At 40.3% G+C, this 24697-nt stretch overlaps 3 protein-coding genes across 6 annotated transcripts in view; all 3 read left to right on the top strand.

The window, feature by feature from the left end:
* camsap2a (calmodulin regulated spectrin-associated protein family, member 2a) overlaps positions 1–6464 on the top strand; it is a 48532-nt gene extending 42068 nt beyond the window's left edge. For 2 of the 3 annotated variants that reach the window (XM_074667671.1, XM_074667669.1), the window contains 6 exons: positions 719–855; positions 1236–1459; positions 1811–1907; positions 3685–3800; positions 4307–4425; positions 4753–6464. In XM_074667671.1, the coding sequence (XP_074523772.1) occupies positions 719–855; positions 1236–1459; positions 1811–1907; positions 3685–3800; positions 4307–4425; positions 4753–5058 (999 nt within the window). In that variant the 3' untranslated portion in view covers positions 5059–6464. The remainder of the gene's footprint in view (positions 1–718; positions 856–1235; positions 1460–1810; positions 1908–3684; positions 3801–4306; positions 4426–4752) is intronic. The other variant, XM_074667670.1, reaches the window with a different exon arrangement.
* A 1952-nt stretch (positions 6465–8416) lies between these two features.
* Positions 8417–20734, top strand: LOC141789538 (WD repeat-containing protein 47-like). 2 transcript variants are annotated; one of them, XM_074668999.1, is made up of 16 exons: positions 8417–8627; positions 10597–10787; positions 10975–11058; positions 11797–11881; positions 11984–12292; positions 12415–12851; positions 14402–14498; positions 15481–15653; positions 15867–16124; positions 16302–16377; positions 16594–16751; positions 16858–17027; positions 17234–17404; positions 17575–17706; positions 18700–18918; positions 19052–20734. In XM_074668999.1, the coding sequence occupies exons 2-16, from the start codon at positions 10630–10632 to the stop codon at positions 19192–19194; spliced, it is 2670 nt and encodes an 889-aa protein (XP_074525100.1). In that variant the 5' UTR covers positions 8417–8627; positions 10597–10629; the 3' UTR covers positions 19195–20734. The 2 variants fall into 2 exon arrangements, with proteins under 2 accessions (XP_074525100.1, XP_074525101.1); XM_074669000.1 differs by lacking the exon at positions 8417–8627 and adding an exon at positions 8644–8807.
* A 1608-nt stretch (positions 20735–22342) lies between these two features.
* On the top strand, positions 22343–23862 carry lim2.2 (lens intrinsic membrane protein 2.2). Its single transcript, XM_074668802.1, has 4 exons — positions 22343–22520; positions 22802–22942; positions 23318–23452; positions 23792–23862. The coding sequence occupies exons 1-4, from the start codon at positions 22343–22345 to the stop codon at positions 23860–23862; spliced, it is 525 nt and encodes a 174-aa protein (XP_074524903.1).
* The last annotated feature ends 835 nt before the right edge of the window (positions 23863–24697 follow it).

The following is a 24697-nucleotide window of genomic DNA, read 5'->3' as shown; positions in this document are numbered from 1 at the left end:
AATACAATGTGCAAAAAAAGACTCGAAAGCCAATTTAAGTAAAACGCAGGCAATAAAACCATCATGAAAAGACTGTCAACAAAGAAGCAGCTGCATCACCCACAGAAATGAAAGACCACGGGGTTCCAGTTTCAGTCAGATTGTGCCACTTAAAACTCAGTCATGAGCTGCAGCTGAACCCAAGGCAGCCATGCTTGTTTCTGTGACGAACTCTTCTTGTTCCTGAGATGGAATCATGAATGGTTCAAGAAAACATCTCCACTGAGAGCACTGTCATCTTCCCATTTTTGAGTTGTAACACAGCCAGCTTGCTGTAGTCTGGGCGTCAATGTAGGTCATAAAACTGGGGCTGTTGTGAATAATTCAGGCACAGCTGTGGAGACACGGGCTTCGAGAAGGACTGAAGAGATTGTGAAGAAAGATGGAAAGAGGATGCTCACTTTTAATGAACCATGAATCTGCTGTACAGCTCTGCTCTCAGCTTTAGTAAAGCTGTCACAAAAAATGTCTTCATTTGATTTTCTCGATATAGAAATTGTTTCCGATAATAAAAATCATGGTCATATAAAGTCTTTTAACACAGATTGTGAATTTCCTAGTTCATTACATTAGATTTGATGAGCAAAGATACAAGATCTGTGCAACAACTGCAGCCTGAGCACTGATTTAAACCCATACATAGACTTACGCTTTTTGTTTATCTGTTTGTTTGACTTAGGAGGATGGAAAGGCGGAGGAGAACATGGCCCAGAAGAGAGCAGCGCTGATGGAGAAAAGGATGAGGAGGGAGAAGGAGACCCAGCAGAGGAAGATGCAGCTGGAGGCAGAGTTGGAGCAGAAGAAGGAGGAAGCTCGGTATGTTGACATATCTGGGAAAACAAGTCCAAACACGTTTTCATGGCACAAAATCCAAATGAGTGCCCGTTTTCAAACAGGGAAGTTAATTCACATTATTTCGAAAGTCCAATTCAGAATAAAATCTGCAAAATATTTAACATTGTGTGCTTCTTTCTGATGATTGAGTTTAAATGTAAAAATTTACATTCAAGTGATAAGATGGCTAAAGAGAGGAGAGAGTAGAGGTAGAGGAACACATGTAGCAAATGGGAAGAGCTGAGAGTGGAACCTGTGATTGTTACATTTTGTTCATCTTTCTATGCATATTTTTGTGTTGTACAGCACATTGACACAAAATTTGTCTATTCTATCTCCTTCCCAATTTTTGTGTTGTACAGACTGAAAGCAGAAGAGGAGCGCATAAGGAAGGAGGAGGACAAGGCGAGGAGGGAGTTCATCAAGCAGGAGTATCTCAGGAGGAAGCAGCTGAAACTGATGGAGGACATGGACACTGTCATTAAAGCTCGACCGGCCACAGGGGCCAAGCAGAGGCGGGGGAGACCTAAGTCCATCCACCGTGACAGCATGGACTCCCCCAAAACCCCCGTCAGAGCTGCTACAGGTAACCATGGAGATGTCTCTTGATCAGAGAGGTCATCATCCTCTCTGTTGAGTGTGTCACGCTGTTGCTTTGCTTTGTGCCACAAGTATTGGAAATATAAACTGCTGGAGCAATACATTGTTACCATATTTGTATGTTTGTTTGCTGTATTGTTTTTCAAATCCATATTATTTGTATGTCCATACCAGTTTTGCGTGCACTGCATGTCAGAGTTCTTTTTTATCCAACTGCTGAGGATGCATTGCTCTGGGACAGCATTGGCACAAAACAAAGTAGACAGCCTGGTGTTGTTGTTAGTCATGGTGTCGCTGTAACTGTGTCGTGCTGTGCCACATCCCATCTCGCATCCAGGTTCACGACAACGTGTCTTTTCAGTCTCCAGCTTGTCACTGGCTTCCCTCAACCTGGGAGACAACAGCAGTGTTCACTCTGAGAAGAGGACACCAAGGTGAGCCGCTTCACAAGTCTTTATGTGTGTGTGTGTGTGTGTGTGTGTGTGTGTGTGTGTGTGTGTGTGTGTGTGTGTGTGTGTGTGTGTGTGTGATGTTTGTAATGTCATGAAAAGGTTTTAATACTGGGTTTTTAAGGCCTTCTTTTTTGCAATTCATGCCAAGAATGTTTGTAAGAGTGTTTGCTGTATGACCAGAGATGAGTTTAAAAAAGTCAGGGTTTCAGTCTCAAGGTTCAAGGGTGTATGAAAAAATTAGACTATTTCTCCTTTATGGAGCTATAATGTTAAAACATTTGTGGGTTTTTGCGTATTTTTGTGGATTTGCGCACACATTTGTAAATTTGCACATTTGTGGATCAGTTCCCATATTTGTGGGTGCATTTACTCACACACAAATAATTTTGCTACACTAATAGTTCCATACTCCTTTTAATAAGATTCAACTGCTTCATAAATTATAGTTATTAACTGCTAGAAATAAGCATAAATCCATGTATAATAGATCGTCTAAAGGAAAGCTTGTACCGAATGAAATAGGGCAGAAATTTGCTTGTTTAATTGAAGGAATTTGATGTGACAGTTGCACCAATTTTCTAATGACCTTTTTATTGAATTTCTAACTTATCTCCTCTTTCACTATCAAACTGTTCAGACTTACTTTTGTGGACACTTCTCCAGTCTAACATTTCTCCTGTTTTCTGCTATTTTTCATGCTTTAATACTCCCCCCCCCCCCCCCCCCCCCCCCTGCTGTTTCACACATGCCAGAAGTGCTAGTTTAGCCTCTGGCGGTCTCTTCTACTTTCTGAGCTCTCCTAAACTAAGAAGGAGAAGGTTAGTTGGTGCTTGGCAGTAAAAACCTTAAGGCACTTCACACCATCTCCAGCACAATCCTGCACAAAAAATCCCTGTCTGCACTCTGGGTTTTAGCAGGGATTGAAAATCTGAGAAGAAAGGCAATATAAGCTATGTCTTTTGAAGCACTTTCACCTAAAAAGAGCTCTTTGTAGTCTTCTCTATGCTGTTCCTTCCTTACCAACCTACGCTCATGCGCTTGCATTTTTGTAACTTGATCAAAAATAAAAAGTAAATTGTTTTGTTTTGCTTCAGCATCACAAACCAGTCCTGCATCTGAATCCATATTATCAAGTCATTTAACCCTGCCAGTCTCTAAAATATCAAAAGCAAAATTAAATTGGCCTGCAGAGAAATTCAAGGAATCAAAAATGACTTGGTAACATGGGCACAAGGAAACACAACAAGCACTTTGGGCTAACTTGGATATAGTTGCTGTCACTGTAGGTTTGTGGTTTAATTTGTAAACGCAGCATATTCCAAGTGGAATGATTGTTTTTCATTACTTGGAAATCTCATTGTAGCACATGGAGAGGAAACATAATGCACTTACAGTCTAGAAAAGAGCAAGTAATTTCCAAGTGCTGCAGTGTAATTGATTGACCTCCTTTATTGGCCTTGAATGCACTAGACCGCTTCACATCACTACACTCACTGCCTGTGCTTGCAAGCTTTGCTTCTTACTAGTCTTCATAAAGAAGCACAAAAGCACAACACAAAGCACAAACTGTTTGCTGAGATAGCACCTAGTACTTCCATCGCAGTAACAGATTAATTTGTTCAAGTTTTATTTGGTTGGGCTTGAAAAGAGTTTTCAGCCTCCACCACAGGACTACAGATTCTTCACTGCTGAGTGTTTGTTTATGCTTTGTAGAAATATCACCTAATATTATGTGTGTGTGCACGTCCATGTGTCTCAGGCCGGATTCTGCAGATGGCTTTCTGTCCCCAAGCCGCTCAAGCAGCAGGAATGGAGAAAAGGACTGGGAGAACGCATCCACGACCTCTTCTGTGACTTCAAACACAGAGTACACTGGTAGGTTAATGTACACCATCATATCCTCTATAGCACAGGTTTATAATGCAAATATTAAAACAGCATTCAATTGTTGGATTTAAAAGATACTGTGTTTATAACATTAGGTATTAATATGAAAAGATAAGCCGTGAAATACCTTGACAAACCTTCATATCTTTTTCTGTGAAGTTAAATTTAGACATGTTATTTATCCTTTACAGCTGATTCTATCATAAAAGGGAATTTGTTTTATATTTATCTTGTGTTGTAAACGTTTTTCTCTTCTTTTTAAATCAAAGTTATGTCACCCTCTAATCTTGCTCTTGGTAAGGTTTTGTGCCACAGAGGATAATTTCTTTGGCAGTCCACCCACAAACTTCTGTCTTTGCTACCAGTAGAAATCTCCTTGCATTATTTATGAAAAGAGGGTAAAAATAGGGAGGGATGTCTTTTCTTTGACATAGCTAGAGGAGTTGCCATGACAACAGTCTCATCCTAATGTTCTCTTCTCTGTCCTCATTCAGGACCAAAGCTGTACAAGGAGCCCAGTGCCAAATCCAACAAGCACATTATCCAGAACGCTCTGTCCCACTGCTGCCTGGCAGGCAAGGTTAATGAGGGGCAAAAGAACAAGATTCTGGAGGTAACAACATGAGAGATAAGATACTGTTAGATACATCTGCAGGTATCAGGCTAAGGAAGCAAACATCCTTCCTTTGGCTTTGTAATCATATTCTCTCTCCCTGTAATACTGCTTTGTTATACTTGTCTAAAAAACAAGACATACACACCCTGCATATACAAATTTAATATATTTTTTAAGCCGCACCATGTTTGTTTTTTGCAAGTAAAGGCTTTTTTGTAAAATAGCTATCAAAAAATTTAAAGTACAGAATATGTACATGCAGATGCACTCTTAATTATTTATGCATCAATGTACGATATCTGATTTTCTCTCCTGATCTTTAAGGAAATGGAGAAATCAGAGGCCAACAACTTCCTGGTTTTGTTCCGAGACGCTGGCTGCCAATTCCGCTCCCTCTACACTTACTGCCCTGAGACTGAAGAGATCAACAAGCTGGCAGGCATTGGCCCCAAGAGCATCACACGCAAGATGATTGACGGCCTCTACAAGTACAACTCGGACAAGAAGCAGTTCAGCCAGATACCAGCCAAGACCATGTCGGCCAGTGTGGACGCCGTAACGATCCACAACCATCTCTGGCAAACCAAGAAGCCAGCTACCCCTAAAAAAGTAGTGCCTGCTCAGTCCTAATGGAACTTGACATCCCAAACATCATTTCCCCTTCAAATAGAACAAACTCATTTCAATTTGCACTTCACTGTACATATCCATAAAAGATTCAAGCACCTGCAATGCCAGTTAGATGAATGCATATTTGTCCTTTTCTGTTTGTTCGTTTTTTTCTCTCATTGCATTCCTGTCTTTGTTTTTTCTCTTTACTCTGGACTGGAAGTGAAAGCACTCAAAGATTATGAACAACTGGAATGTATGCCACTGTTGAAGAATAATGTAAATGCTTAATACGTTTTTAAGAGATTGTCCTGTTCGAGTCCTTTTGAGAAGGCATGTGCGAGTGTTAATGTTTGTTCTCAATGTGCCAAATGTCAAAAACTAGACAGTATGAATGCTTGGACATTTTATCGGGATGATGAAGCACTGAATGTTTTTTAGTCATGTACAGATAAATTTTGTTGCATAACCCTGTTGATGCGTGGCCTTATGCGCGTTTTGTTTTAGCGTGTGAGTGCAATGAGGTGATTGTAAAGCAGCGTATACATATGGAGGGGATTTTTTAAGTATTTGGAAGAACTCTTTTTTGTTTTCTTCGTCTGTGGGTGAAGCAGTTTGTATATTACGGTACGTAAAACTACAAAGGGCCAAAAAGTAATTGCATACAGCTAGTGTTAGCCGCACAGTACGTGTGTTCAGCTCAACAAAGCAAAGCGGTTTCAGCTTTTTCACAGCCATCTTTGAGAAAGGGATTTTTAAGACTGATAGATCACTGCTTCTCAACATGCGGGTAGGAAAACCTGCAGGCAATTGGAGCCATAATTTAGTATGTTTGAAAAAAAAGGTTTTCTAACCCACAAATATGCAACCATATTTGTAATTTTTATTCAATTGTTTTATTTTATTCTCTTAATTTAACGAAAGTAGTTGCATCTCAAGATGTTTCCCAACATTCAATCAAATTGAGGCTTGATGAAAATAAAAATCAACCTCTTGTGTCAAAGATGGCTTGTTCACACATCACATTGGTTGGGTCAGTGTTGCACATTTGTGTTTCTGGTTACCTGCAGATTTGGAAACAAATTAAACCTTTGAATATATTCAAGTCATTTTCTGCTGCTGTACCATGTAGGATTTTTGCAGTATACTATTAGACACTCACTCATCACTAGTTTTAGGAAAATGGCCGATGTCAGCCACAGCAGCTCCTTAAAAGTATTTCTCTCTATACTTCAATCAAGATTTGAAAGTAAAGTGTTACACAAAAATTATTCAACACTTCACATTCACACTGGGATTAATCATTTTAGTAAAATCTAGATAATATAGGGCACTTGAAAAGCATCCACTAAACACCAAATGTAGTCAATATCCAGTAGAGTGCGTTAACAAAGTTAAGATCTCAGATTAGATAGAAATTATCTTTAGTTTTTAAAAAAGAAGCCATGCTTCAGTCTCTGTTAGTATGGTTGTATAATTTATGACATGTCTGTGCATCTTTATCTCAAACATAATCTAAACATGCATTGACCCAGTGAGAGTGTGGAGAAGTAAGCATAAGCATTTTGTCATCTATGGATACAACATGTCCTTGACAGGGCAGAATTTTTTTTGGGATTTATTTTGATTCTTAACAAAATGAATCCACAAAGTAAAGCCAGGCAGAACTAGTAGGATCCTTGTTGCTTCATACGGGTAGAGACTCGACACAGAGTTTCATGGGTGTTAGTATCGTGTTTTTCTTCCACTCAGTATCAGATCATACTATCTGCAGGTGTGTCCAACAAGATTCAAATCTGCTGAATTGGTGCTTTGTTTTCCGATTCGTGCTGGGAAGGGTGGGGGATGTATTTACAACCAAAAGAGAGCATGTACATGTCTTTGAAAATGTAATCTAGAGAAGTGTTTCTCTACAGTGTTTTGGATGGATTTGCCCGACTTAAATCCTTCCACCTGTTTTTGGCTGCTTCCAGCCAAGGTTAATGATTATTTAAACTGTAATAAAATTGTACAGTGTGTTCATGTGAGCTCATTCCTATTCACTATGATGACTTTCATTTTGTTTGTGAGACGCTGTGCTGTCATTTAGAATATTGCTGAACATGTTTTCTTTTTTTTTCCTTTAATAAAATTAAGCATGGCCTCAGCATTGATGTGGTGTTCATTGTGAAAGTATCAGGATTCATAGTTTATTTGCGCTTTGTGTGTTATTTGAAGTTATCAATCCAAAGAAATTATAAGAAGCTGTTACATCATGAAGTCTCATCCTACAAAACACCAGATTTTTTTTAAGTTTTCACATTATTGTGTTTGGATGAATAAAGTCTTTTTTTTCTAATATTGTAGAAAATGTTAAGGAGAGTCAACTCACATTTAGGCAACAGGTAAGCAGTAGATGGAGTTACTTCATATAAATACATTGCTTAGCCCATTTATTAGACCACACATCATATAAATGAGAAAGCCATCCAGCATTATGAAACCATTCAATCCAAACTCTTTCTTTCTTTGTGAGTTCCCACGCTTCAACATTTGGAACAGGACTGAGAAGAGAATCTGAACGCTTGCCAAAAATTAAAGTAAAAATTTGGAGGTGGGGTCACACACAACCCAGAAAGCTGGCAACCTTCTCCAGGATTTTGGACCTAGAAAAGCACGACATAACCCAAGTTGAGCTTCTATTGCAGAAAACTTGAATTAATCCAAGACTTTGAAGCAAAAACACATAACATGAGATTAAAACACATCTGCACTGTCTGCTGTTTGCACTAAACTAATTCAAAGAATGGAGAAAACATAAAGGATGTTAACTAATGCCAAGTCTAACACCTGTTTTTGCCCATTACAAGAAAACTTGTAGTATGCTAAATCAAATTGATATAAATGTAACCTAATACAGATTCATGAACAATGATTTTAAAAAGTGTAACCACATTCCATTAAAATGTTTGGCTCTGCAAGTAGATGGTGAGTACAAAGTATGCATAGCAAATAGATTTAGATTGTAAAAAAAAAGGGAAAGTTCTTTTTGTTTATTTATTTAATTTCCATGCCTGTGATTTGGGACTATTTATTCCACAGCACTGACAGATATAATAACAGACTTTTATGGATAATCAAGATTTTGACCAAACAGAACTCTATTAAGGATGCAAAGAATGGCCACTAGGTAGCAGCTAGAGGCTAGGTGAGTGTTTGTGGCATTCACTAAACACAGTATTAGATAACTAACATTCTGAATGTTAATTAATGATCCTGTTCAGATTCATTAATTGTTCAACAGAAACAGGGAGTGGATTTATCCTCCCTTGGCCCAGGTTGAAAGTTCCCCATGCCGTGTTGTTGTAGGTGTGCTCACAGGGCGTCATCGCTACAGTTGATTGGTGGTTTGCGGCTGCGTCGGTCCGCATGGCAACCGCGAGCTGTGTACCAGAAAGACAAGCAGGGAGATCTTTCTGGAGACGCTGCCTGGGACTCTTTCATCCAAGCATCTGTTTTTTGTCCTCTTTCTTGTTGACTCTTTGACATTTGGCGCCTGTGGACGTTTTGTAGTGGCTTTAATGCTGAGTGCTACTGCCGCAGACTGACAGGTGAGGATTTGGCACGGATTCTTGGTGGCGTGTTAGCCCGTAACACCGGTGTACTGTTATAGCGTGATACCCTGCACATTAGAGGGATTACTGACTGCATTGGTAGCTCCTGTGTTTCGGCATGACACTACGCTAAAAGGCTGTCCGACTGTACGCCATGAGCTGTCTGGAGTAAACAAGGTGAGTGTTAGCGCAGATAAAGTGCTGAGGGTGTCGGGTTTGGGCCGCAGACCTGCTGCTGTCATATCCAGGACCAGGGCTGGATAGATGGAGGGAACAGGGCGGTGTCACCGGCTGCTCTGCCTCCAGCACAGACACCCAGGGGCATCAACGCTCCCTCTGCCTCTCACTGCTCTTACATACACAGAGAGAGTGGATTATGCAAAATGAAAGAGCTTTTTTTGTAATGTCTTGTTATGGCTTCTCATGTGGGGCTGCTTTAGTCAATCGTTTACGGTCTGAATACAGAGAACTGCCCTTTTAATTTGTCTTATTTCATTTGAATCTATAAATCTGCATTTTAAATGTCCATTATAGTCCAACCTATGCACTCACATCATTATTTTTAACTGTATCTAGCTATTTTGCGGATAGTTACATTTGTGCTGGTTGTGCTGTTTATAAAATAATTTTACTTTTCATGTGACTATACTGCATAGTACAACAAAAAGTAATTTCATGACACTTTCAACGAGCATTTTTTTACCATACAGGAAGTAATGCTGCAACAGAGACCTTAAATTAAAATGCAAACGTCAAAACGCCAGTAGTGCTAAAAGTAACTAAAGAGATATATCTTTAATAACTATAATGACAGTTTGAGTGACATAAGTAGGAGTTAAGCAAGGCTTCTTTTGCTGGTGGTTTGCAACAATATTCCACAGGAAGATACAAAGTTAACAACTTGATTTATTGACAAATGAATGCATACAGGTGAAGGAAGATAAAGTTGAAAAAGTAAGCATATTGCATCAAGTCCCTGGCAGTATTTTAGGGACCGGTTTAAGCCTTTACAAAAAAAAAAAAAAATCAAACATTTTAGGTCGCGGCTATGCCTCCCCCCCAAAATAACTTTTGAAGAATAAGGAGCCACAAACAGGCCTGCATTACAGTAGCACAATGTTTAGTTAAGGTAATAATACACTGTTAGCTCATAGTGCTTGACTTAGTTGCTGAGAAGAAGAAATTTAAGTCTGTCAGTGCAAGCTAAAATCCTTTTGGGAAAGCCAGACATTTTTGGTGACTTTTTTTCATCGGAGCTTCAATAAACAAGGCTAGCATGTCTTGAATTTTTTGTTTTTGAATTTTTAGATTTTGAGAGTTGAATATTATTTAGACTCCTTGCTGTCTCTGGGGTGTTTGGGACCAAGAACCACAGCTTCAGTTTTGTTTGTTAAGTGGGGGATGCTTTCACATTCAGATCTAATCTGGCTTCATCAAAAATGTAATTTTATATCATCTGCACAACAATGTATAAGAGTAGTATTTCCTTGTAGTGGTACCCACAGACCTGTGTTTGGTGAACGGGGCTGCTACTTTGTGGAACCTGTGAGTAACACTGGTGTGTGATCCTTAATGTGTACAAATTAAGATCAATTTGATAAATAGGCTTTAAACCAGCCTATTGCTGTTCCTTTAATGCCAATTAGGTGTTCTAGTCTCTATAACAGGATGTGACAGCCTATTGTGTGAATGTAGCATTAAGCTCTAGCAGGACATGTACTGAGAAATCCTCTGTCTTAACCCAGAAGATTATTTGTAACTTTTACCAGTGTTACCTCAACGATATACTCAGAGATACCAAATACTGGTCAAATCTGATGCAACTTGTTCAATAACTTTTTTGTGGAATATTGGGTATGTCAAAGAAGTTAGGAATTAAGGAAAGGCCTATGCATATAATTTTTATTTTTGTGTGTCACATCATCATCATCATGTCCACCCACTTCTCTCTTTGTCTTTGTCTCAGCCTGCTGAAAGTGGCCACCAGACATCTGTAACCATGACAGCAGAGGAGACAATCAGCATCAAGGAGGCGGAGGTGATCAAGGCGATTCTGGATTTTCTGAACTCCAGGAAGCTGCACATCAGCATGCTGGCCTTAGAGAAGGAGAGCGGTGTCATCAACGGACTCTACTCTGATGACATGTTGTTCCTCAGGTAACACTTTGTTGCAGAGCATAACGGCACATACAAGCAGTTTGTAAATATATGGAACCATTTTCTGAAGAATTTGTCTTTTTAGTTTTGATTAGCATTTTTATTTTATTTCATATAGATGAGCCAACTGTGATGAGATTAATGTTTTCAGGACTTTTCCAATCTGTTAATTTGATGCTCTAAACAGACAACTCATTCTGGATGGCCAGTGGGAGGAGGTGATGCAGTTTATTCAACCTTTAGAAGGAATGGAGAAGTTTGAAAAGAAAAGGTAAGAGAAATATTTTGTGGGAAAATTTTGTGTAGTTAAAAAAAAAAAACTTTTGATAATTCTAAACATGTTACTGGCCATTTGTTATTTGAGGTACCATATACAGCATAAAACAATAAAGCATGGACAGCACAGCGGTTCCCCTGAAGTATAGGCAAAACTTTAACCGCTCAAAAATCAAATACATTTTGTGCAAGAGTTTATTTATTAAAGACGTTTTTCTAGTTATTTGACATTAAAAAGAGAGGATGTGACATCATGATTTACGGCTGTGTTAGGTTCAAGCAGTGTGTTGACTGGTGAACAGGTTGTGACGTGACCTTTGTGGCTCTAGACAATATTTCAAGAGGGTATTTTTTGGCTGTACTTTACAGTTATGAGAAATTGAGGTGTGCCTTCAGTATTTGTACACAGCCAATGGCAAAAACAGGTTAAAGGATTGACTTTCTTAAGGAATCAGTGAGTCACATGAAGTCTAGCTTAAAAGCCTAGTTTTGAGACAATACTTGATGCCATCTGTAACTGAGTTTGACTTCCCACTAATACAGGAGACTGGTAGCTGTGGGAGCTAAATTAGGTCAAGCCTCAGCCATTCAGGGGCATGACCATGTATTTCTGACAGCCTCTCTTTCCTACCAGCCACCACACACTCACGATGAACCGAGGACTGTCACATGAGAGTGTATCAGTAAATGTCTTTCACAGTTTATTTAGTAATACTGACATTCCTGTTTTCAGGTTCCGCTACATCATTCTGAAACAGAAGTTTCTAGAAGCCCTGTGTGTAAATAATGCCATGTCTGCTGCCGAAGACCCTCACAACGTAAGTAAATATGGAGCCAGGAACTATAGAGCCGGCTTTTATGCCAAAAAAACAAACTCTCAATCTAACTTCACAGCCATAAACTCCTCTGTTAATTCTTAGCTGGAGCTCACCATGCAGGAGGCAGTGAAGTGCCTAAACAGCCTGGAGGAGTTCTGCCCCACCAAAGACGACTACAGCAAGCTGTGCCTCCTCCTCACCCTACCACGCCTCACCCACCATGCAGAGTTTAAAGACTGGAACCCGAGTACAGCACGTGTCCACTGCTTCGAAGAAGCCTGTGCCATGGTGGCTGAGTTCATCCCAGCAGACAGGAAGCTGAGTGAGGCAGGCTTCAGGGCAAGTGGGAACCGCCTCTTTCAGCTGCTCATCAAAGGGATCCTTTATGAGTGCTGTGTGGAGTTCTGTCAGGTAATACTGAACTCAAAAAATCAAATTAATTACAAAGAAACTGCAGTGATGGTTGGAGAGTTTCAACCTTTTGCCACTTCTTAAATCAGGATATTCTCACCCTCTCTCTTCATGTGACATAGAGTAAAGCAACAGGTGAGGAGATCACAGAGGGAGAGGTGTTGCTGGGTGTGGATTTGCTCTGCGGGAATGGCTGTGATGAACTGGACCTGTCGCTGTTGTCCTGGCTGCAGAACGTCTCTCCCAGTGCCTTCACCTGCGCCTTTGAGCAAAAGACCCTCAACATCCATGTAGACCGTCTGGTGAAACCCAGCAAGGCTGGTCACGCTGACCTCCTCACCCCTTTAATCAACCGCCTGTCCCCCTGCCCTGCCTCACCCTTCCGCCAGAGGCCTCATTCAGCTGACACCTACATGTCCAGATCCCTAAACCCTGCTTTGGATGGTCTGTCGCATGGTCTGGCATCCCAGGAAAAAAGAGGCATGGAGGCCAATGTGAAGTCCCTCAGTAGGAGTCTAGTGGAGAATAACGTGCATCAGGAGGATGATTCACCTGAGAGGTAAGAATCACCATAAATGGTTGATTTACTACTCGACAGATGCTGCTTTTATTTTGAAAATCTGAACCAGACACAGCCTTAGTTCATTTAACATTTGTGCATACTTCTGCATTTTTTGCAGGTTAACAAATTCCAAAAGCGTTGCAGGACAGTCAGATTAATCTCAAATAAAAAGAAGTATTGAAATGTAAATATTGATATATTTGTCAGTCCAAACTATAAGATGTCATGTTCAGAAGAGCTCTTACAAAGATTTTCTTTCAGCTTGTGCAACCCTTGGTATTAAACCCAGTGGTAGATCTTGGTGTGCAACACAATCTGTGGCTCCATTAATCTTATTAACTCTGCTTTAACAGAGACATGCGGCCTCATCTGTCATCTCCTGCAGTGCTTCACAAAGTGTCTTAAACTGCTGACCAGTGTTGATTGAGGCAATATAATCCAAGCTCCAAGCTTATAGTTGCAAATCACAGTACTGGGCCTTAAAAGAAACTAAGCCATAAATATCTGTTATTTTTCCTCAGTTCAGATACTTTGTGTTAAAGTGTAATGAAGACCAGGTTAAGATTAGATTAGAGTCTGTTTTGTGTCCTGTTAGGTCTCTAATGCAGCCTTCTGGACTCTGAGCTAAAAATAACAGTGGTCAATAATACAAACTTCAGCTTAAACATTTTTTTTATTGCACTTATAAAACAAAATAAATTACTTTTTTCCCTTTTTTGTTTGCGGTTCTCACAAGGAGATTTTACATTCCATTAAATAACTGAAAATAAATTGTTTCACCAAGTCACGGATGGAGTTATGATCCTCAGGATCAAATGTCAGCACCACCTGATGCTGGACACTGTCAGAATGGTGGATGTTGACATGTTTGCTCTGGCGCCACCTGCTGGATGCAGCTGATTTGCACAGGTGACATGAAGTGAAAACAAAAGGAAAAGTATAACAAGGAATGGGTACCTTTCAAATTTGCCAGGTACCAATGCCTGGTACCTGGCATTAACATATTTATTCATTCTTCTGTATATAACTTTACAGTGCTGTGTTCATGTCCAGCATGGAAAATTGCCTACTCTTCCACTCCATCACAATCACAAGGATGCATTTAGTTACCTAAACATGGTACCTTTTGATTTCACGTGAATCGGTACCTGATACTTTTGACAGACTTTGGTCGGTATCTATAAAAGTGCCTAATTTAGTACCCATGCCTAAGTATAACTGTGACCTAAGGTGTTTTTTTAGGTCAAAATTGAGGAGTAGGCCATCCGAAACAGGAAAAGGTCTCACAGTTTAGCATGAAACTTTTATCTCATAGCACTGAATCCAGGAAACAAAAATACTATTATAAACAACAGATTGTTATAATTTTGCAGAAGAAAACATGACACTGCACTAAAATTAGTACTTTAGTTAGTTGAGTTTAAAATTTGACTCTTTCCATTTATTCTAAAGCCTGTGTATCTTTCTTCCTTCTTCCCCTCAGATTATTTTAGGACACCAAAATATTTCTGTGTTCACATTTTTTATCTTTTATCTTTTATCTCCAGGAAGCAGCGACAAGGGCTTGATGGGCACAACACCACACGTACACCTCTGACTCCTGGAAAAGATGGGGGACCTCCCTGCAACACAGTAACTAATGAGGTAAAAGATGTTGAAATTATGACCAGTGTTGGGTTTAACTTGATGTGATTCATTATAGATCTCACACCATAGATCAGTGACAAGCACCGAGCACATCAGACAGAGTTTTGGAGTTGATGAGTTGTTTTGTGACTTCTGCAAAGGTAGTAAAAAGGAAAGATGTTCTCAGTTTTCCGTCTGGTCACTTGAGTCAAAGTCAAAGTAAGATTTCAGTCCGGCTCCCCTCCACAGTCGTTACTGATTTAAGAGATTTAGAATAGAATCCCCCTGAACCCCTGAGCCACACTGTTTCCAGTCCTCCACTTCCCCATAAATCCTCTACTAATTCTCTTCCTCACCTGTCTGAGGGGGCACCAGCTCTCTCCTGCCCCATGTCTCAGCGAGGAGGCCGGAGGTCAGGGACACTGCAGGCAGATAATCTGGTTTGATGTGCGGTCACACCCAATATGGCCTGCTGCTTCCATCATCGCTCATCTTTATGCATCCCAGGCCCCATCTAGAAGAGCGAAGGAGCTTGAGATTGGATTGTGTGTGTGTGTGTGTGTGTGTGTGTGTGTGTGTGTGTGTGTGTGTGTGTGTGTGTGTGTGTGTGTGTGTGTGTGTGTGTGTGTGTGTGTGTGTGTGTGTGTGTACTGTAGACCCGATGGATATGATGGGGTCCTTGAAAACTTTTTTATGGGACAGATGATGGAGGATGAGGCCTTGGGAGCTGAAGAGTTTTCAGTGTTGGCTCTTGGGACAGAGTTTGTCTATTATAATATGATGTGTGTGAGTGTGCTCGACTATATGTGTGTGTTTAGTGGCAATGAGCACTGCCTCGAATTGAAGAGAATACCAAACAACAATCATAAATATTCTGTCATTCAGGTTGCTGTGCCTGTTTAGGTCAAATAAATCCTGTCAGAATATGGCTCTTGAGTTCAGAGTTCATATTTCCAGACTCACACGTGTTTATTTTTGTTATTTATGTGTGTTTTTGCAGCGTCTTGACTCCACTGAACATATCCAGGAGTATTACAGGCAGCGTCTTCGGGTGCAGCAGCATCTGGAGCAGAAGCAGCAGCAGAGGCAGCTTTACCAGCAGATGCTGCTGGAGGGAGGTGTGAAGCCACAGGATGGGACCCAGAACAACCTCACAGAGACGTTCCTCAGCAGGTAGAAAAAAAGTGAAACACTGTATGAAAATTAGCGTAAACTTTGATGTTTTTTGGTTTTTTTCAGTAACCTCAAATTGTAAGTTAATAAGCCCAAGCCTGTGTTTATGGTTTCTGTCTTGTTATGAATGTGAAGAAGTATTATAACTAAAAAATCCAAAACAATGTTCATTCTACCATGTTAAAGAAAATTCCTTTTTTTTTTTTGGTTTAGATCCATTCAGAAGTTGGAGGAGATGAACGTGGGCATCGACCACAGAGGAGACGAAGTGATATCACAACTCGGCCAGCAGAAGAATGGGCTCCCAGGGAACACCAGCTCCTCTAGTCCCAAAACCTCCAACACCCGGCACACCTCAGGCACCGGGCATCCAAGAGACAAGCCAGGTGGTTGGGTCAGCAGCACCCCATCAGGGACTGGGAGTCATGGGTTACCTTCCATGTGTGAGTCGCCCATTCCAGCTAGTAAAAGGTATGAGGGCTAAAGGATGTTACTTCATTTCAAAGCCAAAACACAGCCCTGAATTTCTTGCCCTGTTAGAATCAAGCTTTATAGGTTTTACTTTGTGGTGCTCCCAGGTCCTCTCTGGCACCACCTTCTGGTTACAAGGAACATAATAGTTTTTGTGTGTGCTCTCTAAATTTTCAGTGCTGAGAGGATCAGAGCGTCCTGTCCGTCAGCCCAAGGAGACTCCTGCAGCTCGGGGACACGTAACTCACAAGAGGTACAGAAAACTGCCAACAAGCTGCTAAAGTATGTTATTAATACAATTCAATTTTTCCTGCTTGCCTTGGGCCTGGCTTTTTTTGTTTGTTTGTTTTATCCCAGTAACTATTAAAAATAAATACTGCATGAGGTAATTTGACATGTACATCGAAAATTCTGCACTGAAGCACTCATAGATCATCATTTTGAAGATTTTTTTCCCCATCTTCTACAGCCAGGGAAGTCTAAAACACAGTTTAGTAAAGTGAGCCAGCTGGAGGACACACAGGCGGTGCGAGCAGTGGCTTTCCACCCAGCTGGAACGCTCTATGCTGTCGGCTCCAACTCCAAAACCCTGAGAGTGTGTGCTTACCCAGATACACTGAGCCCCAGGTAGGACAATGGCTAATGATAAAAGCTTTTATAAACACTGAAGTGCCACTGTTGATTTCCTGTTTTCTTGTCGTTATGTTTGTGTGTTTTTTTTCTGGTACTTTAGTGGTTCTTGTACGATCAAACAGCCGGTGGTGCGCTTCAGGAGGAACAAACACCACAAAGGTTCGATTTACTGTGTCGCCTGGAGTCACTGTGGACAGCTCCTGGCTACTGGCTCCAATGATAAATATGTCAAGGTCCTGCCTTTCAACGCAGACACCTGCAACGCCACAGGTACTGCTTTGTTTGCTTCAGTGTGCATGTGTAAAGCATCTCCTCTGGAAACCATCTTGAATATTGTAGACTGATTATCAGCTGGTCTTAAAAAAAATTACTCTGGAAAAGGGTGATTCCGTAAAGCTTTGTAGGGTCCAAGAGAAATGAAAGAGAGTAGGGACATCTTTTTCCTAAGTAATAACTAGCGCACACTTTTGACTTAGGTCCAGACCTGGAGTTTAGCATGCATGATGGGACCATCAGGGACCTGGCCTTCATGGAGGGCCCTGAGAGTGGTGGATCTATCTTGATCAGTGCTGGAGCAGGAGACTGCAACATCTACACAACAGACTGTCAGAGAGGACAAGGCCTCCATGCCCTGAGTGGACACACCGGTATGTTCTCACTGGCTCTTTCTCTGCGATTTTGGTGTTATCTCTGTGCTTTTTGGATCTTAAGACTTGTTGATGGTTCTTCTTTAGATAAGAATATCAGTTGCTTTAGAACCTTTCTAGAAAAGATCAAGCATGTAAAACATGTAAGACTCCACTGTTTGTTTGTACAGGTCATATTCTGACTCTGTACACGTGGGGAGGCTGGATGATTGCATCTGGTTCCCAAGACAAGACAGTCCGGTTCTGGGACCTGCGGGTGCCCAGCTGCGTACGGGTGGTGGGTACAACTCTGCATGGCTCTGGTAAGTAACATCATGGATCAAAAGCCGTGTTTCCACCAAGCGATTAAGGTCATTCATCTCTGCACAGCATGTATTTTACGGCGTTTCCACTGAGTAATCCCGGGACAGCCCCCCAAATAACCAAGACAAGCCATCACACTTTTTGGCATCCTTCTGTAGGGGTGCTAGTCTAAACCGATGCGATCTCAGAAGGTGGAGCTACAACGCTGCAGACAGTTGATTGGTTGAAAGAATCGTCAAGAATCGACAGCGGCTGCATTTCTCCTGGCGGCACACAGTCCTCTCTGAAACAAAGTTTGATGTTCTTTGTACCAAAGAGCCGCATGCCAATCACAAAGAGGACGAAAAGCTTGATGTCTTCTATCATTGCTCTTTGTTTACTGTGTCGGGTTTGTCTTTCTCGAAGGATTAATTAACAGGGTACACTGTCGTGCTGCTCACTATTGCACACTATTATGTCAAGGGGGCACGGTTGGCTGTGGAAAAGCAAACAGGACCAAGCTTAGCCAAGCCAACACGAACCAAACCGTACTGGTCTAAACCGGACTGCATGGTGGAAACAGGGCCTGGTAGAGCTTGTACACTGCAAAAAACTGAAATCTTTTCAAGTGTTTTTGTCTTTTTTTAAGTAAAAATTGTCTTATTATACTCGATATGAGCCACTTTCAATTTATCAATCCAGAAAAATGTCTTGTTTCAAGTTATCAGAGAACAAAAATGAGGTTTGAATCGCTTGTAACCAGTAAAAAAATCTGCCAATGGAACAAGAAAAAATTGCTTGAAGATTTCCTTGAGACTAGAACAATGTCTTAATACAAGTAACTTTTCTCTTGACAAAAACACTTGATAAGATTTCAGTTTTTGCAGTGTAGAAACTTTTTTATATCAACCTGGCGTAGATAAATGTTTGTCCTGGTTTTTATTTACGTCATTACCCAGAAAACAAACAAAAGTGAGAAGTCAGCAAACATTGAACTCACCTGTCTCATACAGGAAGTGCAGTTGCGTCAGTGGCGGTGGATCCCAGCGGTCGCCTGCTGGCCACAGGTCAGGAGGACAGCACCTGCATGTTGTATGACATCAAAGGAGGCCGCATAGTGCAGTCATACCGCCCACATGGCAGCGACATCCGGTCTGTGCGCTTCTCCCCAGGCGCCCATCATCTCCTCACCGGCTCCTATGACAACAAAATCATTATCAGTGACCTCCAAGGTAGGATTTGTATTTTACCACACACACTCCACATGGTTGGGAATAGTGAGCCATAACCACGGACTGTACAGCATTATCTTTAGTTCACAGGTTGACACACCTGTGTGACATTTTTTCTTTCCACTGACCCCAGGTGACCTAACAAAGCCCCTCCCTCAGACAGTGGCAGGGGAGCACTGGGACAAGGTGATCCAGTGCAGGTGGCACCCTCATGACCAGACCTTCCTCTCCTCTTCTGCCGATCGAACTGTGGTCCTCTGGGCGCCTGGCCTTTGAGGTTCTCATCTGGACATACACTGATCAGCAGCAGCAAGAGGCACAGGAGCACAGAGTCAAAGCATGGGATTCACAAACTGTGGGGGGTGTTCATGAATGTGTGTGTGTATACATTTGACCACATACAGTGAGCTGTTTATATGCTGATCAACATAGAGTAAACTGTATGTGTGTTTTGTTTGCTTATGTGTGTGTTTACGGGGAAGGGGTTATTAATGTGTGTGTTTTCACACCACTTCACACGTCTTTGTGTGTGTTCAAGCAAACAGCACCCTAAAAAAATGTTTTTCTTTTTAGTTTGAGAGTTTTGAGTGAAATTAAACTCAAGTAAAACAAAACAAATTAAATGACGAATAAGAACATTTGGTAAATAAATAAAAACAAAGTGTAAATGTAAATCTTTTAGAAACAACTTATGTGATAGTAATGATTAAGAATATGTGTTTCTGCTTTTTGCTTTTTTAGCAGAGCAAAGATGACAAAGATGTATTTAAGAGCTGATGGATGACTGACTATGCCTCTGATAGAAGGCATAAATGTGAGCATTGAAAGCACACCGTCAAGTATGTTTATTTCTTTTTTTTCCCACAATGCAGTACTATATTTTAGTCATCTGTTTTCAAACTTGGTACAAAACATGAGGGTCACTTTGAGAAGCAGTGAGCTGCTCCCTTTATGTTGTGGAAAAAAGCCACGTTCAGTTATGCATATCATAATGTGCCTTTTTGTAACATTTGTAGAAATTTTCAGAGAGATTTATTTATCTATTTATTTATTTGCAGCTTTACTTTGGTATTTTCTCATTGCCTAGTCATTTTTAAATACTAGTGATGTCACTGTTGTGCAGAAAATGATCTTATTTGTGGACTTCTGTATAAATTCCAAATAATTTTTTGTCTGTATCTGTTATCATTGGGACACAGATATAATTGTGACAGTGATAAAGAGTCAGTATGCAACATAGGGATGTGTAAATGTTGTAGCTGAAGTTTTAAAACATGTTTTTGTAGATCCTTCCATAAGCACATTTGATTGGTAACTTCATGTTGTGGTTTTAGTGTTGTTAAAAAGTGATGACAGAAAGTCAGGACAGTGGTATTGAGGCACTTTAACATGAACTCTGTTAGATTGCACATTGTGAAATGACAAATCCAGTCACATCTTTCACTAATTCACTAACAGGACCTGATTTTTTTTTTCACTTTCAACAATCACCTATGCAGAAACCTGATACTTTTGAAAGAGAGGAAAGGATGTGTCAGACAGAGAATGTCATGCATTTTATGAATTGTTTGTTACATTTTGCATTACTGAAACCTCATAATGCCATTTTACATTTGAAGCTGGTGAGGTTTTGAAAGTGTTGGTGCAAACAAATATGAAACAATGGAACTGCCAAAAGGTCAATGTGGTTCAAACTGTGAAAAAAAAAGTTGCTGGCTGTTGCCACGTTGTAATTGCTTTTGAATAAATGAAGATTTTTTTGAAGTATCAAGTTAGAAATGTTAATTCAGCGATGAAATAAAGATGCAGAGTGCCATGACATGGATTTTCAAAGTGTTGTGTATTCATGTGTTTGAATGCAGAAAGTAATACAGATGCATTTATATGTACTGTTATTCTCCTGTGTGTCTGCGAATTTAGGCAAAATGAAGAGGTGAAGTTCAAAAAGATGGACAAAGTGCATCAGGTTAGAGAAATAAAGGGATGATAGAGGGATGGAGGTGAGTACAGAGAGAAGCGAGGGGGGGATTTAGCATCACTCACATGCTGCACTCGATCATTCCCTCTTTTGTGAGCTGGACAATGCAGGGCAGGGGTACAGGGCTTAAAAAGGATAGACACACAGTTACAGACAGCAACCCTGCAGAGACACCGGCCAGAGCAGAGGTATTAGAAAAAAAAAAAAAAGAAAAAAAAAACAGACTTGCACAGAGGTTTTTTTCTCTGTACTTTAAGGATGTGTTTCTTTCTTTGTGGAACTACAAGAAAATGGGAAGCTGCTGCTGGAAAACACAAGGAAGTACTCAGAGGAGATTATGTTTGGAGGCCTTAAGATTTGTACCCAGATGTTAACCGCTGATTAACTGGACCTGGGACTCTATGCTTGTTTATGTGACTGCAAATTTCTGACTGAACTAATTTGGGCTTAATTTTGGATTTTGATGTTGTTGAAGGTCAATAAGTGAGCACAGGTGTTAAGCTGCTCGGTGTGTGATAGCATGGACTTCCTGGCTGTGTGACAGACAGCAACACTGCTGACAGTTCAGTTGCTTGGTACTGACAGATGGTTTGTGGTGCAAAGGGGGGAATTAGTGGTGAACAATGGTTCTGAACTGCCTGATAGGCAGGCTTATTGTCACACAGCTGTTTGGCTCAAGTGCTTTACAGGGCAATAACCAATTTTGACCTGGTCACTTGGATATGAATGAACTTATTGTCAGCAGGGTGTGGATGTGTATTTTCTAAAAGTTCATTCTTTCATTGATACATTTTTCGGGTTTTTCCTTCAAGCTTTGGAAAGGATAAATTCACAACAGGCTTTTATTCTGGTACAAGATCAGACCATCTACTCTGGAAGATTTCACGTTAGGATTAGTTGTTTTGACTTGTCTTAGATACAAAAACAGATGCCTAGGAGGCAGTTATGTGCAACTTCCATATGAAATGTTTTAATGTTTTAATGTTTTATTACTTTAAAATCTAGGAAAGCAGAAAAAATCTGTCACACACACTTCTACTTCTGTGATAACGGTGCATGATTTGCAAGAGGGCATATAAGAAGGCAATCAGTAACACTGTTCTGGCACCTTCACATGAAAAAAAGAAATCCATCGATTGTGAAATGCTATGAACAAATTATCATGCAGATAATTATGTAATGTTACACCTGAGGAATTAATATTACACTGATTATCAGCAGAGTTGTGATCAATAATTACAGAATGTTCAACATATGTGCTGATATGATGTATATGTATGTATTTCCAATTTACCTCTCAGAATCTAATTGTCCTAAAATTCTGTTAACAGATATTTTTGTGCGGGTCATCTGATGTAGTCTCAAAAATTCCATGAAATGTCATCTAACCCTTTACTCCTTCTCTCCTGGACAGTTGCTGAATGTGTTGGACAGCCCTTCCTCACAATGCTGTATACTTTGGCAGGAGGAGGCACACTCTGCGGTGTGGCTGCCCTTGTACTTCTTATCGTCTCTACAGCTACAGATTTCTGGATGCAGTATCGATACTCTGGTAGCTCGGCCAATCAGGGGCTTTGGAGGTTCTGCATCAACCACAAATGCCACGCCCACACCATTACTGTAGGTCAGTGGTTTCGAATCACACATTCCCTCTTTTTTTGATAAAATTTAACAGTAAGTTATTCTGTTCACTAAAAGTAGTCAAAGCCTTTGTTCATTTTACTCATACATAGTAATCTTTGAAGAGCTAAGAAACACTCTTGTTTAACAAAAGAGAAACCAATCTCTCTCCTGTATAAAAAAAAAAAAGCAACTTTGCAGTTAAAGAAATGTTGATATATCTGACACATTCATTCAGTCATACAGGCAAATTTCATGCATGTTTCTTGACTTCTTTGTGTCCAGCTTTTTGGGATGCCACTCGAGCCTTCATGTTGCTGGCTGTGCTGAGCTGCTTTGCAGGCGTGGTGCTAGGCCTGAGCGCCTTCACTAATGGCACCAAGAACAGGAGGGTCCGCACAGGGGGCATCGCCCTGGTCCTGTCAGGTAACAACACAGAGAGACAGTTCTCAACAAATGTCCTGAAGGTTTGATCAGTGTATCAAGCTGATGAACATGGTAGAGATTTTAGAAGGAGCAGACTTGTCCAGGACTTTAGTTTCCAGCTAACAATGGTAGCTGGTCTCAGGTCAGTTGTTAGTAGAGGTTTATGTCAACAATGAAAAGTTCATTCTTTCACAAATAATGCATTTACAGAATATTTTCTTCATGGTTACATAGACTGAGAATAAAACTTTGTAAATTAGAGGCACTACTCATCAGGTGTGAAGAATGTACTAGAAACTTTGACCTTTGACCTTACAGGTCATTATTACTTCCAGTATGGAATTCTTCAAGTTTCCTGTTTCTTCTCACTTTCAGGTTTTCTTGCTCTGCTGGCTTTGGCCATTTACACCGGAGTGACCGTCACTTTCTTTGGCAAACGCTTCCTGGACTGGCGTTTCTCCTGGTCTTACATCATTGGCTGGGTGGCCATCGTTTTGGCTTTTGCAGCAGGTATGAACTGTTTTCATGCATTCAAATCTGCATATTGGCTTAAACCATCTGAAGCATGCACACACACTTTAGGCTGTACCTGGTACACTCAGACAGCAGCTAGTGAAAGTTGCTTTTGGCTGTAGATTAAACCAGTAAACCCAAAGGAAAAAAAAAGTTCAGGTTCTTCTTTCCTGTTGTTCTTGTGTAACATGTAATTGTAGGATGTAAGAGTAGTATGCCTTGGACAAAGAAGGACAAGATTATTTTCATCCCTGACTTGTCATTCTGGGGATTTCTGTTTTTCCGAAACAGTCTGAAGAACACAGAGGCTGTTTGTCTCCATGTTTTTTTTTTCAGGTGTGTTTCAGCTCTGTGCTTATCAGCGGACCACTGCAGAACCTGCTTCTTCAAACAATCCCGACAGCTGAACATGAGGACACTGGTTAACTCGCAGACTGTTGCTGCATATTCCACTGCTGCGTTTGAGTATCTAGAATGGAATAAATAGAAATCTTGAAATCCAGTGTGGTTGCAGTGGCTGCAATTTTTCTTCTAGTTTGACCCCATCATTTAAAAATGTGAAACATTTTTTACATATTAGGTTATTTAGCTTAGCAAACACTCTCATGACTCATTATACCCACTGAGAGACTATCATACTCATATGATATGATTTATCTTACCCTGCTGATGTTAATAACAGTTACATGTGTAATATCACAAACCTCTTATACTTCAATAAATATTAACTTTAATGACTTCTTAAAATAAGTTATTTGGGTGATGTGTGGCTAGGAGTTAAGGTCTAAAACCAGAATTTAAATTTACATTTTAAAAGAAGCGGGTTGTTTTTTAATGTGTGTCCACTAGATGGTGGCATTTTGTCAGTTACGAACTGTTTACTTTCAGGATAAAGGAAGAAAACAAAGTCTAGCTATTTTCTTTCACCACGTTTGACCACAGAAGCGAGAAAGTTACTTCCTCTAGGTGCTGACTTAGACCGTTATCTGGTAGTTCTTGTACAATGACTACATACAGTGTGTTTAACTTTGATCAGTAGTGAAGTATTTTGAATACTCAATGTTAAAGAGACACCTACATGATAATAGTAAATATCTATTTTCATTAAAGTATTTACAGATGATGCCTGATTTCAAGTTATTGCATCTTCTTGACTCATTAAAAACAGGCTTGTCCTTTGATAATCTACCCTTGCAACATTTTTAGCAATTAATTATAAATTTCACAGTAAAAATGTCAATA

The sequence above is a fragment of the Halichoeres trimaculatus genome, unplaced genomic scaffold (assembly GCF_033239565.1).
Source record: "Halichoeres trimaculatus isolate MK-OKI-2021-1 unplaced genomic scaffold, fHalTri1.1 fHalTri1_scaffold_4, whole genome shotgun sequence".
Lineage (NCBI taxonomy): Eukaryota > Metazoa > Chordata > Actinopteri > Labriformes > Labridae > Halichoeres > Halichoeres trimaculatus.
This window is presented reverse-complemented; position numbering and strand designations above follow the sequence as displayed.

Bases quoted from the DNA above. Each gene is read 5' to 3' on its own strand.
- lim2.2 (XM_074668802.1), top strand. From the start codon at position 22,343: ATGCTGTATACTTTGGCAGGAGGAGGCACACTCTGCGGTGTGGCTGCC. The intron at 22,521-22,801 runs GTCAGTGGTTTC...CTTTGTGTCCAG, and splicing joins CGCCCACACCATTACTGTAG to CTTTTTGGGATGCCACTCGA. The intron at 22,943-23,317 runs GTAACAACACAG...TCTCACTTTCAG, and splicing joins CATCGCCCTGGTCCTGTCAG to GTTTTCTTGCTCTGCTGGCT.
- LOC141789538 (XM_074668999.1), top strand. From the start codon at position 10,630: ATGACAGCAGAGGAGACAATCAGCATCAAGGAGGCGGAGGTGATCAAG. The intron at 17,028-17,233 runs GTACTGCTTTGT...CTTTTGACTTAG, and splicing joins AGACACCTGCAACGCCACAG to GTCCAGACCTGGAGTTTAGC. The intron at 17,707-18,699 runs GTAAGTAACATC...TGTCTCATACAG, and splicing joins TACAACTCTGCATGGCTCTG to GAAGTGCAGTTGCGTCAGTG.